Genomic DNA, 18,318 nt, shown 5'->3' with positions numbered 1-18,318 from the left:
TTTGGTAGAATTCACTTGTAAACCCATCTGGCCCTGGAGATTTTTTCTTAGGGAGTTAATTGATGGCTTCTTCAATTTCTTTTTCTAAGATGGGCTTATTTAAGGATTTTATTTCCTATTCTGTTAATCTGGGAAGTTTCTATTTGTGTACATATTCATCCATTTCACTTAGATTGTCAAATTTATTGGCATACATTCAAGTAAAATAGTTCCTAATTATTGTTTTAATTTCCACTTCATTGATGGTGAACTCACCCCTTTCATTTTTGGTAATGGTAATTTGGTTTTCTTCTTTCTTTTTTGAATCAAATTAACCAAAGGTTTATCTACTTTGTTGATTTTTTCCATAAAACCAGCTTAGTTTTATTGATTAATTCTATAGTTTTCTTACTTTCAATTTTTATTAATCTCTCCTTTGGTTTTCAGGATTTCCAGTTTAGTATTTTTTTTTTCAGTGAGGCAATTGGGGTTAAGTGACTTGCCCAGGGTTACACAACTAGTAAGTGTTAAGTGTCTGAGGCCGGATTTGAACTCAGGTACTCCTGACTCCAGGGCTGGTGCTCTATCCACTGTGCCACCTAGCTGCTCCCTTCAGTTTAGTATTTAATTGGGGATTTTTAATTGGTTCTTGTTCTAGCTTTTTTAGTTGCATGTCCAATTCGTTGATCTCTTCTTTCTCTATTTCATTCATGTACGCATTTAGAGATATAAAATTTTCCCTAAGAACTGCTTTGGCTGCATTCTATAAGTTTTGGTATGTTGTCTCATTACTGTCATTCTCCTTGATGAAGTTATTGTTTCTATGATTTGTTGTTTGACCTGCTCATTCTTCAGGATGAGGTCATTTAGTTTCCAATTAATTTTTAGCCTATCTTTCCATGGTTCTTTATTACATGTAATTTTTATTGCATCATGATCTGAGGATGCATTTACTATTTTTTCCTTTCTACATTTGACTGTTAGGTTTTTATGCCCTGATACATGGTGAATTTTTGTCTATGTGCCATGTACAAAAAGGTATATTCCTTTCTATTCCCATTCAATTTTCTCCTGACATCATATCTAACTTTTCTAAATTCTATTCATGGTTTGAACTTCTTTGTTATTTATTTTGTGGTTTGATTTATATAGTTCTGACGGGGGAAGGTTCAGGTCCCCCCACTAGTATAGTTTTCCTGTCTATTTCCTCTTGTAACTCATTTAACTTCTCTAAGAATTTGGATGCAATACCACTCGGTGCACATACGTTTAGTATTGGTATCACTTCATTATGTATGGTACCTTTTAGTAAGATGTAGTTTCCTTCCTTATCTCTTTAATTAGATCTGATCAGAACTTCCCTAGGAGGTCAAATCTCAGGACAAGGGGGCTAAAGGTGGCTCCCTTTTGGAAGCAAATGATCTTTGCAAGGTAGAAGACTGCATGAGGTCACTGGGATGAGGAGCACTTCACTTCCAAGGGAGGGAGAAGAGGATGGAGCCGTTCTACTCCAGAGTGAGGCCAGGCCCAGCCCTGCCCTGTGCATCTTCCAAGCTGGGGGAGGCCACGCGTTCCCCCCCCCCCCCCGTGTTCCATATGTGCTTGATGCTGATGAAAAGGCCCATGCAATTTTCCATAAATGGTCTGTTTTTCCCAATGAAATAAATCCTCCAGCATTCACTGGAGCATCCTCCAGTTTTTAGTTCCCACCTAAGGGGAAGATGAATGCCCAATTCTAATTTTTCTTCAGTAAGCTTTTGCACCTCCTTTTCCATTTGGTCAATCCCCCCCCCCCCCAATTTGGCCAATTGTGTTTTTTAAGGAATTGTTTTCTTCAATTTTTGTGCTTGCCCAGACTCCCTCGGTGGGCTGCGCTATCTGAGTTGTGCTGCCCTCCCCTTTTGCCCAACTGAGACAGACCTTTTCTGAAGTCTTCTAAATCATCTCAAGTTGGAATTGTGTCTCTGTCTTTTTCTAAGTTCTGTAGTTCCAGAATATGTTTAGAGGCTTGATTTAACGCTGTTTTTTAGAGCATTTTTTCATATGGGAATAGATAGCTTATTTAATGTTGTTTTTAAGGGAAACTAAGGAGAGCTCAGGCAACCTCCTGGCTTCTTTCCACCATCTTGGCTCCCAATCTGAATTTTCCAAATAACATTCTTCCTTCTAGCAGCTCAAAGGATACTTCCCTTGTCACTGCAGTTTTGAAAATTGATGATCTATTTGGGTGGGCTGTTTTATTTGGGGCTTCTGCAAATAGCTCCTTAGTTTTCCATTCTGTTCAGTTTCATCATCATAATCCCCTCCCATTTTTAGCTCTATCTAGTTCTTTTATTCCTCTCTCCCAGGCTGATTTAGCTATCCCAGCTTATCCTTTTAATTCTGCCTGTGTGGGTTCCCCCTCCCCGCTTTTTCTGGTGTCAGTTGCTTTAATTCCTTCAGTTTACATAATCTTGTGTATGTGTGTGTCACTCCCACACACACAGAGCCAGAACCAGAAATAGAAACAGAGACAGAAAGAGGGGGGGGGGGGAGAGAGAAAGGAAGAGAGACAAAGAGCCAGAGAGAGAGAGACGATTTTGAGGGCCTTCTATAAAGTTTTGTTAATAAGCATTTATCAAGCGCCTACCATATGCTAGGCATTGTTTAAGCACTGGGGAAGAAAAAGTTGGCAATGAAGGGGATTCATTTTTTAGCCATTGCCATTTTTGAAGACTAGCTACTCAATTGTGGTGGGATTTCCACGTACAATAATGGAAAGGGTGTCAACAGTGACACCAGCCAGACTCCTGTTCCATGTTTCTCCTGCCTTCTTTTGGCTACAGGCCCAGCAGTTTTGTTACCTAGTTTGTTGGCCCATGATAGACTCAGAACAGTAAATGAGGTGTGGGGGAAGGGGAGGTGGTTGGCTGCTCAAGGTAGACCCACTGACAGCAGTAAAACATGCAGGGATTGGGGCAGCTAGGTGGTGCAGTGGATAGAGCATCGGCCCTGGATTCAGGAGGACCTGAGTTCAAGTCCGGCCTCAGACACTTGACACTTACTAGCTGTGTGACCCTGGGCAAGTCACTCAACCCCAATTGCCTCACCAAAAAAACCCACACACAAAACACAAAAACATGCAGGGATTACAACAGCACCACTTGGTCTGGGGCTACTTAATGTCAGTTAGTGGGTGTCGCTGTTGTGAGAGCAGAGGAAGTGCTAAGTTCTTGGCTCGTGGTGCTCAGACCTGGGTTGTAATTCAATTTCCTAGTCCCTGTTTCCTAAGCTACAAAATGGATAAGGATATTTTCCCTCCTAAATGTGTAATTATTCTGTATCAAATGAAATAATTCTGGGAAAGTTCTCCAGAAAATTGTCAAGCGGGGTTGTAATAAATTACAGTATGCTAATATCATTGTATCAGGATTACAGTCGTTGCCAGTGCTGTGCATGAGCCCGTTGTCAGTCAGTATGGCACACTATGTGCCAGGCACTGAGCTAAGTGCTGATACAAAGTGAGGTAAAAGATAGTTCACAAAGGTGGGAAATGCATGTGTGTCCAAGTGCATGTGAGGCATGTATACACATGTATAGCCACACATTCCTTTCAGGATTTCTGTAAAGGATGGTTTTTGGGTTTTTTGGTGGTTGTTTTTTTCCAGGGCAATGAGGGTTAAGTGACTTGCCCAGGGTCACACAGCTAGTAAGTGTCAAGTATCTGAGGCCAAATTTGAACTCAGGTCCTCCTGAATCCAGGGCTGGTGCTTTACCCACTGTGCCACCTAGCTGCCCCTAAAGGATGGGTTTTAAAGTTTTCTGGACAGAAAACAGGGAAGTTTCAGGAACCTGGAACTCTGTGCTCAGAACCCCCAGCCCTGGTATCTGTGTGTTCAGAGTCACTTTGGTGTGCGACGGTGCCAGTCTTGTACAAAAGGGGCGGATCTCCTGTTTGGAAAGGGTGTGACCACAAGGCAAGAAAACTGGCCTCTGCCAGACCCAGTTCTCTTCCAGCACCGAATGTTTCAGCCACTTGATTCACAGAGCAGTTATGAGAAATCTCTGTGAGCCATTTCAACTAGCACCCAACTTGTAACTGCTTGGTAGGGTCTTATGTGGTTTTCTCGGGTCACCATTTAACTTTGAGTATGCATGCCTATGTGTGTGTGGATGCGCCTGCACACCGCGCACCCCCTCACAAGACCTGGGCACAGGGCTGTCTTCAAAAAAGGAAGGCAATGAAAACTGACTGAGTCTGTTCGGTAAACACGACTGACAACATGCTGTCTGCCAAGCACATTGCCCTGAATGAGATTAGCAGGAGTAGCCCTGCTTGTTGGGAGGTGTTAGGACAGACTGCAGGAGCCTGGCGGCCGACAAGTGTTCTGAACCAACTCCACAAGATGGGTCTGCAGATGTATTTCCTTACTTGTGCGTGCATGGTAGAGTGACCTCTCACCTTCTGCCATCAGGCGGAGAAGAGCATGCATTTCTTAATTAGCAACCTAGATGCTCTGAGGTAAACATCAGTAATCAATCAAGGCAGGGTGGGAGCCCACAAGCTGGGTGAGCTGAGGCAGAGAGATGTGGGGGATCCAAGATTTGCCAGAGAACTGGCCGGGGATCTCAGCAACATCAAAGGGATGCAGCTGGATCATTCTTCTAGAATTGAAAGGAAAACACAGTTTAAAATTCTGTAGGTGAGAAAACTTTGTTTTGAAATTTTATTAAAAAAATATACTTGCAAACATACAAAATTTAGGATGAAAAACGCTCAGTTTAAAACATGTAATAACTTAATATTTGCAAACACACATGGATGGTAGAAAATTCATATAATAAAAAAAGTTAGTGATGCAGTATCGATGTTGAACAGAAAAGACCCATTTCCAGAGATTCTTCCATCCACTTCCTAAGAAGGGAAGCACACAGTACATGTTCATAAATGCTCGATGTTTAGACCAGCACATCATAAGAATGGGTGAAGCAGAGATTAAACCGTAACACAAAAAATCAGAAACCATTTCTGATGTTACTTTTGGTAAATCAATCAAATAGAATGACTAAAAGAAAATGATGTTGTCTCACTTAAAAATGAATAATGCATCTTAACAGTTTTGATGATGGCAAATACAAATTGGAGGTGAAATATATTGCACACATCATTCCTAAATTAAGCAGAAAACAAATCGGGCCAGGATCTGGGCCCCAGGGCTGATTATCCTAAATCCAGTTCTTTTAAGTCTGAGGCCGATCACTGTGTCTGCTGGACCTTTCCTTAATATTGAAATAGGTTCATCCAAACAGCATTATTGGTTTCACAAAGGAGCCCTGAATAATAAAATATCCACAAAAAGCAAATGTTTGTTCAGCAGCAAATGTGCAAGAAGACAATTATTCATTCTTTGTTCAATGAAACAATTTGAATCAAGCATAAGCGCTTTACCTCTGCCCTGTTCTACAACCCTTCCCAATGGCCCTGTCTCATGGGCAGCTTTTACTTCCTCAGGCTCCTGTATCTCTCCCACTTCCCTGTGAATTACAGAACAGCAGCCACTGTCAGGACTAGGTAAAATTAAAAAAAAAAAATCAAGACTAGGTTCTTTGGGGAAAAGAAAAGTAAAGCAGCAGGTTTAAAGAGTTTTTTTGGTAGAAGGATCAATGTGGCTTTCTTCTTTTTAAAAAAATTATCACTGGAGAGAAGTGCTTGGGTAGACAGAATTTGTTTGGAAAGAATTCATTCTAACTTAGGCTTCTGCATTCTTAGAATAAGTAAAATCCAAATTAACTTTCTTTTAGTGAAAACAATACATCCCTGTTCAAAATGGTAACAAGTCTCTGGGAACCCCTCTTGTGGCAGAAGTCAGTATTGAAAGCCTCTGAGGCTGTTTGACCTTGTATCTCTCTCTCTCTTTTTTCTTGTTGCAGGGCAATGAGGGTGAAGTGACCTGCCCAGGGTCACAGAGCTAGTGAGTGTCAGTGTCTGAGGTTGGATTTGAACTCAGATCCTCCTGAATCTAGGGCCAGTGCTTAATCTACTGCATCACTTAGCTGCCCCTAAAGGAATTTCTACTATTCATTTCTTTCTTTCTTTTTTTTTGGCAGGGCAATGAGGGTTAAGTGACTTGTCCAGGGTCATACAGCTAGTAAATGTCAAGTGTCTGGGGCCACATTTGAACTCAGGTCCTCCTGAATCCAGGGCCAGTACTTTATCCACTGTGCCACCTAGCTGCTCCCTCTGAGGCTATTTGGAAAGGGAAGCAATCAATTTGGGGAGGTGATTCCATTCAAGAAGGCCAGACTAGCAGGACACACCTTGGATCCTAGCTCAGCAGCTGCTCCACCAGGACCACACTGCTGAGTGAGGCTCCCTTCTTCTGGGCATTCAGTTCAATTGGCCGTTTTAAACCTGTGAGGATCTATCCCAGACACTGCCAAAAATGTAAACAAGCGATCCAAGCTGGCACGAGGTTCTGGATAGTTCGGGTTGGAGGAAGTAATAAGGCGATTGAGCTACAGCTGTCAAGCAGGGCTGACCAACAGTAACTACCCAGAGAGGTTGGCCTGCCCTATCCAGATACTCCTGCCTGAATTACCTCAAGAAGTATGGCAGTGTAGACCTGGCTTATGCATTATAAAGAATTCTCATATGTAATTATAGAGGTTAAAACTATAATCTTTTAAAAATCTCCATGAATTGGGCACTTAAAATTTTTAAGTTCCACACAAAGGAAACCTGGTTTCCTTAGATTAGCTATTTAAAGGATATAAGCCTATGGAACAAATGACAGAAAGTGTCAAAGAAGTTCTCTCCAGAGAAGATTTCTCTCTACCTTTCCAGTGGGCTCCAAATATCATCTCAATTTAGGCTTCTGTTACAACAAGTTGCTAGCAGGGGCTGACTGGTCTGATAGCATAGCATAGGCTGCACTATGATCAGCCCCTCAGCCCCCAAGTTACCAAAGCCCCCCCATTTTGCTGCACCAGACACAGGGATCCTGAGACTTGCTCCTGGCTACTTAGGATTCTCTTGTTCTCTCTTTCCTGGCTGACCCAAATAATTTATTTTTGGTTGTCAAACGTGTACGAGGTCTTAGAAGCCAAAGTACTTTCAGAGTGCCTACTCTCCCTTGCCTCCCTCCCTGGATTCAAACCAGGATCATCAGCAAGACTCAGGAGCCAGGACAGGCAAAGCTGGAAGCTCATTAAATAAAGCAAAGCCAATGAAACCACATCCTTTCATGCAGAGAAATGAAGGCCGAGCTAAAGTTATTTAATAGACTTAATATGTGACACCTACTGAAAACTCTGCTAGAAAAACCTACGTCTTAGCTGCCTTGAAAGCTCAACAGATTGAGCCGAGAAACAGTCCCGAGTCTGTGGGCCTCAGTTCTTGGCAGCGTGTCCTCAGGAGCGGCTAGAGCTGCGGGCGCCTTCTCAGCCTGGACAAATCGGGACAGTGCCCGGAAGAGCGAGTGGCGCAGCCTCCTGGGCGACCTAGGACAGATGGACCTGTCCTCCTGTAAACCAGGACACTGGTTCCAAAGGCTACTGTCAAATGACTATTGCTGAAATGAGTGGGATTCTACAGGAAAATATCAGGTGCCCCATGGGGACAGACACAAACCACAGGAAGGAGGAACAGCAGTGTCCAAGGTGCCTTCACACGTGGGCTGGAGGGGCAGCCACGGGGGCGCCCAGTCCAAGCTGGAACTTCATGCATTCCTTTCACTTGGAGATGAAGTGACGGGCATGTCCCTGTTCTCTTTCCTGAATAGCTTTATTCCTATTGGTCAAACGGGTGGGGGACAGTTAGACCCCAGGGGTCATGCTGCATTGGTCCAATGCTTGGGTTTTCCCTACAGTTAAGAAGAGGGATCTAAATTGTTTTGAACTCATGCTTAGATAGAAAAGGACAATGAGGTTACATTTAGTAGTAGTTTTCATGTATAAAAAGAAACTTGATATCTCCTTTAAAACCACCTGGCAGTTAAAAAAAATCTTCTTTAAGCCTAACAGAATTTTGGCTTTGCCAATTGGCCAATTAAGTAAAAGTGGAACTAAGTGAAATATGCAAAAGAAAAGGTGATTCTCACACCAGCGGCCAGACTCACCATGGCCTGGTCAGTATGAAGAAAACAATGAAAAAATAAGTCCTTACCACGAAATTTCAGGACCTTAAGGCCCAAGGACACCACTCACATCAAATAGCCTTGCAGCTGAACAAGAGGCATTCATCTTCACCTTAGGTGGGACCTAAAAACTGGAAACTATTCTGCATTACAGCATTTCCATCTGATCAGAACTTCCCTAGGAGGTCAAATCTCAGGACAAGGGGGCTAAAGGTGGCTCCCTTTTGGAAGCAAATGATCTTTGCAAGGTAGAAGACTGCATGAGGTCACTGGGATGAGGAGCACTTCACTTCCAAGGGAGGGAGAAGAGGATGGAGCTGTTCTACTCCAGAGCGAGGCCAGGCCCAGCCCTGCCCTGTGCATCTTCCAAGCTGGGGGAGGCCACGCGTCCCCCATCGCCCCCCCCCCCCCCCCCCCCCGTGTTCCATATGTGTTTGATGCTGATGAAAAGGCCCATGCAATTTCCCATAAATGGTCTGTTTTTCCCAATGAAATAAAGGGTTGCTGGTGATGCTTCACAGTGAAATCTCCATCATTTCTGAGACTATTACCTTACATACATTCTTTAAGAACAAGGATCGCTCTTTTCTCTCCTAGGCTCAATTTCAGGACTTTCCAGACTCAGCACTGTTTCTTTAAAAAGGAACCCTCTCACGGCAGCTCATTAATGACTATTTGTTTCTAGGCAGACAGCCACCCATTCACTCCCACAAGGTGCCCGCTGGCTTCATCTCGAGTCACTAGAGCTGCAGGTTGTTTATGTTCTTGGTCAAGACTTGCAAATAGACTTCATGGAGGGTGCTGAGAAAGCTGGCATCATTCTGTGGGGGAGAGAGAAAGACATGGCTCTGGTAACTGGCAACACGGCAGGTGCCAAGTATGACCTCAGAAAAGACAACACACAAACCAAGAAAGAGTAACAAAAGGCACCCAACAGGTGCCTGAACAAAGGTATTAAAAGGGGAGAGGCAGCTCAGCGCGGTGGGAGTGAAGGTCTGAGCTCAAGCCTGGCCTGGGGCACCTGCTGCCTGGATTAGCCCTAAAGGTGCCAAGCCCCAAGACCCCAGGGGGCAGAGAATATGCTGATCCTGCTCCCATTGTAAACAAAACTAATTATGAAAACAAAGAAGGAAGCTTGGCAGAGGTGTACAGAATTGGCTCTCACCCCTTCCTCAGCAAGGGGGCATGCCAGCCACATTTGTGCCTGTGCTGCAGTCTGGGCCTCCATGACAGCCAAGGCCTACTTCCATGGGAAGAACTGAGGTTCTCTGGCACCAAGAGCATAAGCATCTTTTTTTTTTTTTTTTGGTGGGGCAACGAGGGTTAAGTGACTTGCCCAGGGTCACACAGCTAGTAAGTGTCAAGTGTCTGAGGCTGGATTTGAACTCAGGTCCTCCTGAATCCAGGGCCTGGGCTTTATCCACTGTGCCACCTAGCTGCCCCCAAGCATAATCATCTTAACCCATAGCTGTGCTAGAAAACCTCAGGTGGGATGTACTGATCCGGCCTGTTAGGGAGCCTTCACTCCCTTCTGGGGCTGAAGATGGAAGCCAGACAGCATGCCTGAAGCCTGATGCTGTGAATGGTGTGGCCACAGCAACTTTCCCTGACTACCAGCTGTGCTGCAGAGAAGCAGAACCTGTCCATGAGCACTGTTTTAGAAAAGGGAACTGAAGCCCAAGAAGAAGTCGGACACATGAACAATTTCCAATAAACTGGGATCTATTGATTTCCGATTCCCAATTGGATGTTAAAGCAAACAGAGCTGACCTGATAACTTTGTGGGGAAGGAAGCATTGGTCAGCTGACTCTGGCCTCTTTAAGAAGACATGCAAAACTGAATTCCTTCTATCAAAAAGTGAAAAATCTGGGGCAGCTGGGTGGCACAGTGGATAGAGCACTGGCCCTGGAGTCGGGAGGACCTGAGTTCAAATCTGACCTCAGATACTTGACACTTACTAGCTGTGTGACCCTGGGCAAGTCACTTAATCCCAATTGCCTCACCAAACAAACAAACAACAACAAAAAAGTGGAAAATCTGAGACAAGCAATTACCTTTATTAGATGGATTAATGTGTCCTGGAGCTGGGACCTGCTGAGAACCAAAGGAGGTTTTGTGGGATTTTCTGAGGCACCACTTGAGCGAGAAGGGGAGCTGGCCTTCTTCTCCAGCTCTGTGGGTTTTGTCGCTGACTGCTGGAAAACACTGGGTGACAAAAGGATGGATGAAGATGCTGATGTTGTTGACGTGATGAATTTGGGAGAGGAAACCTGCCAGCAGAAGGAGGAGGGTGAGAATGAAGTTAATAAAAGAGAAATTAGGCAGAAAGGAAATCAATTCTAATGAAAGGACGCTATAAGACCGAAGGAATTAGGAAAAACATCAAATTTTAAAACCTCACACTCCAAGAATATACATTTGGTAGAGGTGTCTGGAAAAAAACCTTTCCAGTTGGTTAAATATTTTGTTATCAATAAAGGGTGAAAAAATATTTCCATCACTGGAGTGATCTTGGAGTAGTTACAGGTGAGAATCAATCATTCTGAACTGAAATAAGCTACAAAGTGTAATTAAAAGAACTATGAGACCATCCTGTGAGAAAGTAATAATAACGATAATAACAGCTAGTCTTTCATATAATGATTTATGGTTTGCATTTATTCTCATTTATTCCTTATAACAACTCTGTGAGGTAGGTGCTATTATTATCCCCATTTTTCAGGTGAGGAAACTGGGGCAAACAGAGACTTGCCCTGAGGTAGTGTCTGAGGGCAGACGTGAACTCAGGTCTACCTGACTCTAGGCCCAGTGTTCTATCCACTGTGGCACCTGTTTCAGAAATTCAGATAATGTCAAGTAATAGCATAGACTCAGTCCCACAATCAAAGGCCCTTCAAAATTCAGCCATTGAACTGAATAAACCCTTCTTAATGGCCTACTCTGATGCTGTGCCAGGCCTTGTGGACACAGGACCCTCCCTCAAGAATCCTACAATCCAGCCAAAGGGATGGACAAGAGCTGCACAAATATGCCTGATGCAAAGTCCAACAGGACAAGAGCAGGAGAGGGAGGCCAAGTGCTCTCAGGAGATATGAGGAGGGAGGGATCACTTTCAGGTGAGGGGATCTGGGCCAGGTGTCAAGAAAGCCCGGGTGGTGCCTAAGCCAAGCCTGGAAGAAAAAGAAGGGTTCAAATAAGCAAGCAACAAGCATTCATTAAGTGCCTACTGTATACTAGGCATTGGGGACACAAGGACCAAGAACGAGCTGTTCTTCTCTATTCAGAATGAATACAAAGGAGTTGAGGCTGAAGCTGAGCAACTAGGGGATTGATGTGTGCTTGGAGAAAGGTCTTCAGCGGCTGGGGAGAGCATGGATGATATAGTGCGAGAGGCCCGAGGCATGTGATGGGAGGAAAAGCAGCATTGGGCAGCTGGCCCAATCTGGGGTGAAGAAGAGGGAGGAGGGAATGGAGGGTGAGATCTTCTGGGGTCCATTCAGTTTGACAGGCGTGACTGGCAGCTCAGGTAAGATGGGGGCAGCTGGGAGCCCTGGGCATGAGGAGTAGTGGAGGTCCCCAAGAAAGGAGCTATACGGTTTTAAACAGGAATTAAAGCTGGAGTTCATAGTAACTACTGTCTCCAGACTCCCAGGTGGAAAATCTGTTACAAATCAGAGCTCACTGGGATATCAGGAACTTGTAGAATTCCAAAGAAACACAAAGGAAATTTGTGACAATCTACCCAGAAGGTCACACACAAAGTGAAGCTGCTACATAAAAGGCCCTTTGGAAAAGCTTACTGCACGTCTCTTGCAATGCTCCTGGAACTGTAACAATCATGAGGGCCAAGGAACCCAATGAAAACTTTACCACTGAGTTTGTTTTTTTTTTGCGGGGCAATGGGGGTTAAGTGACTTGCCCAGGGTCACACAGCTAGTAAGTGTCAAGTGTCTGAGGCCGGATTTGAACTCAGGTACTCCTGAATCAAGGGCCAGTGCTTTATCCACTGTGCCACCTAGCCGCCCCCTTTACCACCGAGTTGTACTGACACGGCAAATTGGAAAGGATGCCATTTGCTTCGTAAACTGGGCTAGTGTTTTTTACATGTAGGGAGTGCTAACTGGTCTTCACCACAGACCATCGACACCACACACAATCGCTGTTTTCCAGGGAGCCAGAGACAGGGGCTGGTGGGAGAGTAAAGAGCTATTTACAACCCCAGATTAAGAAACTTTAAGGGCTACAATTAGGCAGAAGTATATATGTACCCAACTCTTCTGTAAGGAAGGAAGCTCCATAGGAGAGAGCAAATAACTTGGATCCACCAGAGATCCAAGGACAAGGCCAATCCACTGACACTAGGCCATCCAGGGCAGGGCAGACAAGTGTCTTTAAGCTGGCCCTTGTCAGACAGACAGCTTCCTTTCCAGGAGCCCATGATGCTGCACAATACTACCCCTGCCTAGGGGCACAGCACATGGCAGGTGCTCTCTCTGCCCTCACAATCTCCTCTATCACCAGTCAGAGTTGGCAAAAATGAAGCAGAAAAGGGTCAGCTGCAAACACCAGAGCATCAGGCGCTTGGATCGGGCAGTCTTCTAGGCTGGGCTCCAGCAGAGTGATTCACTTGTCTCCCTTTCTCTCAATTCCTACTGTCAGGAGGTGTGGGCTCTTGTACCGTTTTTTGTCTTAACCATGTCGCCTGAAAGAACATGAAACTGAAGTCACTTGTGAAAACAAGATCGGGGGGCAGCCAGGTGGCACAGTGCACAGAGTGCTGGCCCTGGATTCAGGAGGATCCAGGTTCGGATCCGGCCTCAGGCTCTTGACACTTGCTGGCTGTGTGGCCCTGGGCAGGTCACGTGGCCCTCATTGCCCCACAAAAAAAAAAAAAGAAAAAAAAGAAAACAAGATCAGGGCTGACCCCAAACTACAAGGTGGGGCTCTCTGCACCCCTACAAATGAAAAGCCCAGGATATCATCAAGTACTTATCAAAGCATTGCTCTGCCATAAGCCTCATCTCAGTCCCCAGCCTGACCTGCCCTTACCATTGACCCCACTCACCTCCAGCATCCTTGGCGCCACTCCTCTCAATTCTTCAGTGACTCTTCTCTAGTCTTGGAGCCTGACCCGGGCCTCATCCCATCTCTCTCCCCCTTCCACACTCTGACTCACGCATCTTGAGGGCCTGCCTCTCTCTCTCTCTCTCTCCAGGCTTCTTCTCATGTCCTACACCTATGCCCACATTTCCCACCCACCCTGGAGCCCCTCAAGCTACCATCCTCTGAGCTTCCCCTACAACCCCTGCTTCTTCTCCGCAGTCACTGTGGTCTCTCTCTAGTGAAACTCTTCCCTCCACAACGACCAGAGCATCAGGCACTGGCTCTGGGGCAATTGCCGCCTTGCCGGCACTGGCCTCCTTTCCCGATCCCCTCTCTCTCCTCTGACTCTTGTGACAATGTCTTCTCCCTTATTCCTCTTCCTCCCAACTCATGAATTCTGTGATCACCTCCCATGGCCAGCTTCCAAATCACTTTTCCCAGACCCAACCTTCCAGGACACACTGTCAGTACTAATGGATTCCCTTATCTTGATGACCTGCCAACACCTCAAAACCCAAAGTCCAAAGCTGACCTCATCCTCTCTGCCCACACTGCATCCCTTCCGAGCAGTCACCAACTGTCCTGTCCTGCTCTCCACACCCAATTGGCTGTCAGCATCTGTGTAACCACCATTTACTCAGACTAGCAATGGTCTCTCCCTTCTCCAATCCCTGCGTCACACCAACTACTGTACATACATACACGACCTCATTTAGGATTCTCAAGCCTAACTGGGAGGCAGGAAAGACCAGGGAATGAAAGTGACAAAGGTCAGGTGAGTTCCTTAAGGTCACACAGCTGGTTAGGAGCAGAGGTGGGATTTGAACTCAAGCCTTTCAACTCCAAACCAGCAATGTTTGCATACCCCTGACCCCTGCTATCGGACTGCAGCCACTGCTTCCAGCTCCATGCTCCCCAGCAGCCCTACCTCCTGCTTGGCATAATTATCAACGGCATTTGCACTGAAGTTATTGGTGCTATAAAGTCACCAATGTGAGAGCCAGGACCTCCCTGGTGAAACACTCTGTAGCTCCTGCCTCTGGCACTGAAGCCCATCCACCTCCCTGGGCCTCTATGAACTGAACTTCAGGACCCAGAAGGGAATGGATGTCCACACTGGAAGCAGGAATAAGCTCCCAATCCCCAGGATTATTTGGGAAGAGGATTCTCTAAGGCCCAAATGGAGCTGACTCCTACCTTCAGGGAAGGCCTCCCAGGAATGCCAAGCGTGGCTGTGGTTCCTCTTCTCCTGGCATGAGGTTCTTTGAAGCTCTCGGGGGTCGCCAGCTGGCTTGCCGATGAGGCAAAGTGAGGTGCGATGGGGTTCTTGGTGAGCGACGATGGTTGTGGTGTCAGCTGGAGCTTGTGGAGAAGACTGGCACTTGAAGTGCTTCCGGGGCTCGTCCCACTCAGTGGGGCCACAAACTGGCTCTGCGTGGTGATCAGATTCCGGGCCTTGTGCCTCAGCTCAGGAGCTGGCTGGGCGAGAAGAGGAGACCGCTGCTGGGCGGCCTTTTTCAGGGCCGGGGACCCAGCGACCTCAGCAGCCGGAGCTGCCTTCACCGAGGGGCTCATGGGCACTGTGCAGCTTACAGAGCTCTTCCTGTCAGGTGGGGCAATGGGGGCAGGGGCCTCCTGCTGCCCCATGTTGGGGCTACTGGACTGGACGATGGGATTCTCTGGCTGATGTGTTCCTCTTGATGACTCAAAAGAAAATGGCGAGAACAAGTCATGCTCTTTGGGGGAGGTGTCAGCTGGCAACTTCTCAACTCCTTCTGAACTGGGATAAATGATTGTTGGCTGTTCCTTTGGCAGTGAGGTTCCAAATAATTCTTCCACTGTGAGGTGCTTGTGTCCCGATGGGGCAGGCTGCAAAACAACAACACCACTGAGAATCAGGACAATGGAGCAGCCCCCTTACTGCTCATCGGTGAAAAGCACTGTGAGGGGCTCAGGAACAGTCTTTGTCAGGTGGAGAATGAGAAAACTCAAAAACATGCGATGCTCTTGGGACACCAGGCAAGGTGCCTTTAACGTGGGTTTTAATAACTGGGTTCAAATTTGGGGGGACTTTCATCCCCTGAAATATAGTTTGGCCCAGTGGGAAGAGTGCAGCCTGGGATTCAAACATGACCTCTGACATCGACTAGCCGTGTGATCTATGGCAAGCCACAAACCTTTTCTGAGCCTCAGTTTTCCCCATCAGTCGACAGGGTTAACACAGGCAATACCTAATGAGATAAGAAATGCCAATAACTTTGCGAAAGTTGGGGGCTTTCCAAATGTCAGTTGTTGTTATATCCCCCACAGAACTTGAAAACCTTTCCGCTAGCCCAGAAGAGACTTATTTTAGTAAACAAAGGTAAGGGAAACATTCTGATCTGGATCCCAAAGGGATGTCTTAAAGTACGTGTACAGAATATGGCTGCCCCATGTGCTCAAAGAGAATCCAAGCACTCAGATCCCAGCTATATCTTTTAGGACAGGCCACCGTATCCAGGACATTCAATTGATTTGGTCAAAAGGCCACAGAGCTTCCTTAAAAAGCCTGAGTTTTAAATTTTTTCCTCTTTGACAATTCCTCAATGTGGGAATGTTTTCCATGAGTACTCATGTATAACTTATTTTGAAATGCTTGAGTTCTAGTGGGTGGGGGGTGGGAATGGAGGAGGAAGAGAAGTTGGAACACAAATTTTTTGAAAATTTGATGTTAAAATTTGTTTATACATATATTTGGGAAAATAAAATTCTATCCAATTAAAAAAAAGCCTGAGTTTGGATAAAATTTTAAGGCTAAGATGAAAAGTCCATATATTATCATTTTGGGAACTTCGCTTCTTTATGACTGGAAGCCAGTCCAAAGAAAAGGCACTCACGGTTCCCTCTGTAACGGACTTTTCTGTAGCTTAAGAATGGCAGTGCCTGATTTTCATAGGGGTCATGTTCAAATGTCTCTAGAGAACAACGTTCACTATATACTTCCTAGGCTTATCACAGCTCTGGAGCCGAAAGGGAGTTCTTTCACAGAAAAGCAAAGAGAATCTTTGAATGAGGTAGGGACTGGCCCAAGGTCACTCTGAGCCAGGGTTCACATGCTGGGCTCTTCCCATTGTACCGGACAATTTCTCACTGCAAACCCCGGGTTGAGAGAGCTAGAACAGGAGGGGGTCTTAGAGACCACCCGAGCCGGCCCCTGGCAGTGGAGGCTCAGTTCCCACAGCTGGCTAGCGGCAGGGGCCGGGCTTCAATGGAACACCCGCTCTGCTATAGCCCGCTGCTGCCCAGAAAGGCCCTTCATGGAGTCACCCTGCCACACAAGCCGCGTCAGATCTGCCTTCTGCTAAGCTCTCCCCACTCTCCTGGGAGAGCCCCCAAGGCCTAACAATGTCACAGCACTGTTTTGGGGCTCAATAACTGAGATGGGATAAACCACTGCACCTGATCTGTAAAATAAGGGGCAGGACCTAAGCGACCCACGGCGCCGTGACCCCTGTTCAACAGTCTGCCCTGGCTCCCTGCCACCCGAGGGTAAAGGACACAACCTCCAGCTTAGTCAAGAAGGCTCCAACTTCCTCCATCACACGAGTGTCCTCTCCCTTCACACCGCCGCCCAGGCAGCCCATGAGATGGATGCTGCTGGCACTCAACATGCCTCTGCATTCCCACAGCCTCGCCTCATCTCCAGCTCAAGGGTCAGAACTCTGGAGGGGAGCTTCCTCGCTGCTGCCTCTTCCCATGACTGTCTCTGCTCAGCAGGCACAGGCTCCCCATTGCCCTAGTACGAAGTGAGCTCCCACAAGGCAAGAGCTAGTTCCCATTGGTGGCCCCTTGACACAGGCCCTTGCCTCAACAAAGCCACTGAACTGGTAACTTTTTTTGGACCTGTAGGGGCCTGAAGAACTGTCAAGTCCGACCCCTCATTTTACAAACAAGAAAAGGGGCCCCAAATCATCCAGACAATGACTGACGCGCAGGGTCTGGATTTGAACCCATATCCTGTCATTCCCAATCCAGCACTCTTCTCCCAGGCATCAAAGAGATGCCAAGGGCTATGGGGACAGAGCAGAATCTCTGGCAGCTCCTGCCAAGACAAAAAACCTCTAGCTTGGAGGCTGTGGGCCACCTGTGGTCTTAGCCCAGTCTACAGAAGGCAGCACAGGCTTGGCCACCAGTCAGTGACTTTCAATTCATGAACCAGACAAAGACACTCTACCTTTCCCCCTAATTACTAAAAGTGATCAGGGTCTTTGGCAGTCCTGAAGTGGTACCTGAAGTCCATTTCAAGGAAGGAGCCACAGGTGCAGAGTCAAAACTGGATGTTTAAACATGTAACAATGTCAATCATTTGGACCAATAGGTAAAGAACATCAAGCTTAACCACCCTGTTCCTTTCTCATCTGAAGTTCACGGCTCTCTGAGGAATTCCATAGCTGCACTGGGGATTTCTTCTAGCAACACTAGACACCGTATCCATGTTCTCTCCACCAAAGGGACCATCTTGACACTAGACAAAGCAAGCCTTAGTCTCCCCACAACCACCCTCTGTCTTCTCTCTCATGAATGTTTCCCTACCTGCCCCCGAGGCCAGGATGACAGTCCCATAGGGAGGGAAGGCTAAAGAGTAAACGATGAAGCTGACTGGTAGCTTTCTTGGTCCATCACTTGTTTTCTCCTACTATATGGCACGGTGACTAAGCAAATGCTTGGGACCTGGTTGTCTGCTTATTATAGCGCAGAGATCATTTCAAGTTCCATCTTCACTAAGGAAATAAGTTTGATAATCACATGAAGGGGCTCTTAGAGATCAGAAAATTGAGTGACATACATAGCTCCAGACAGCAGGCAAACATCAGCACGCCAGAATATTGTTCGTTTTTACTCCTCTTTAGGAGGGGCCATGTTTCGGAAATCCTCCAAGAGAAGCCCTTTGAGCATGTTCATCTATGAAAGGCCCAGTGTCTCAAGCTAAACTCGAATGGTGAGGTCATGCTATGTTGCAGGATCCACTCAAGGAACAGGGCCAGGCCTGCGCACCTGGAATTTCACTGACGTAGGAACTCCCAGGGGAGGAAACTCCTCTACCAAGGCACGCTGACCACTCAGGATCTCAGAGCAGTAAGG

At 46.4% G+C, this 18,318-nt stretch overlaps 1 protein-coding gene across 1 annotated transcript in view; it reads right to left on the bottom strand.

Moving 5' to 3' along the window:
• Window positions 1-6,081: 6,081 nt before the first annotated feature.
• Window positions 6,082-18,318, bottom strand: part of DCP1A (decapping mRNA 1A) — a 44,571-nt gene continuing 32,334 nt past the window's right edge. Inside the window, exons 7-9 of the mRNA XM_043977111.1 lie at window positions 14,395-15,066; window positions 10,149-10,364; window positions 6,082-8,914 (exon numbers count right to left, since the gene is read on the bottom strand). Coding sequence (XP_043833046.1) covers window positions 8,834-8,914; window positions 10,149-10,364; window positions 14,395-15,066 — 969 coding nt within the window. The 3' untranslated portion in view covers window positions 6,082-8,833. The remainder of the gene's footprint in view (window positions 8,915-10,148; window positions 10,365-14,394; window positions 15,067-18,318) is intronic.

The sequence above is a fragment of the Dromiciops gliroides genome, chromosome 1, assembly GCF_019393635.1.
Source record: "Dromiciops gliroides isolate mDroGli1 chromosome 1, mDroGli1.pri, whole genome shotgun sequence".
Taxonomy (NCBI): Eukaryota; Metazoa; Chordata; class Mammalia; order Microbiotheria; family Microbiotheriidae; genus Dromiciops; species Dromiciops gliroides.
Note: the sequence above shows the minus strand (reverse complement) of the source record. Positions and strands in the feature narration are given on the sequence as shown.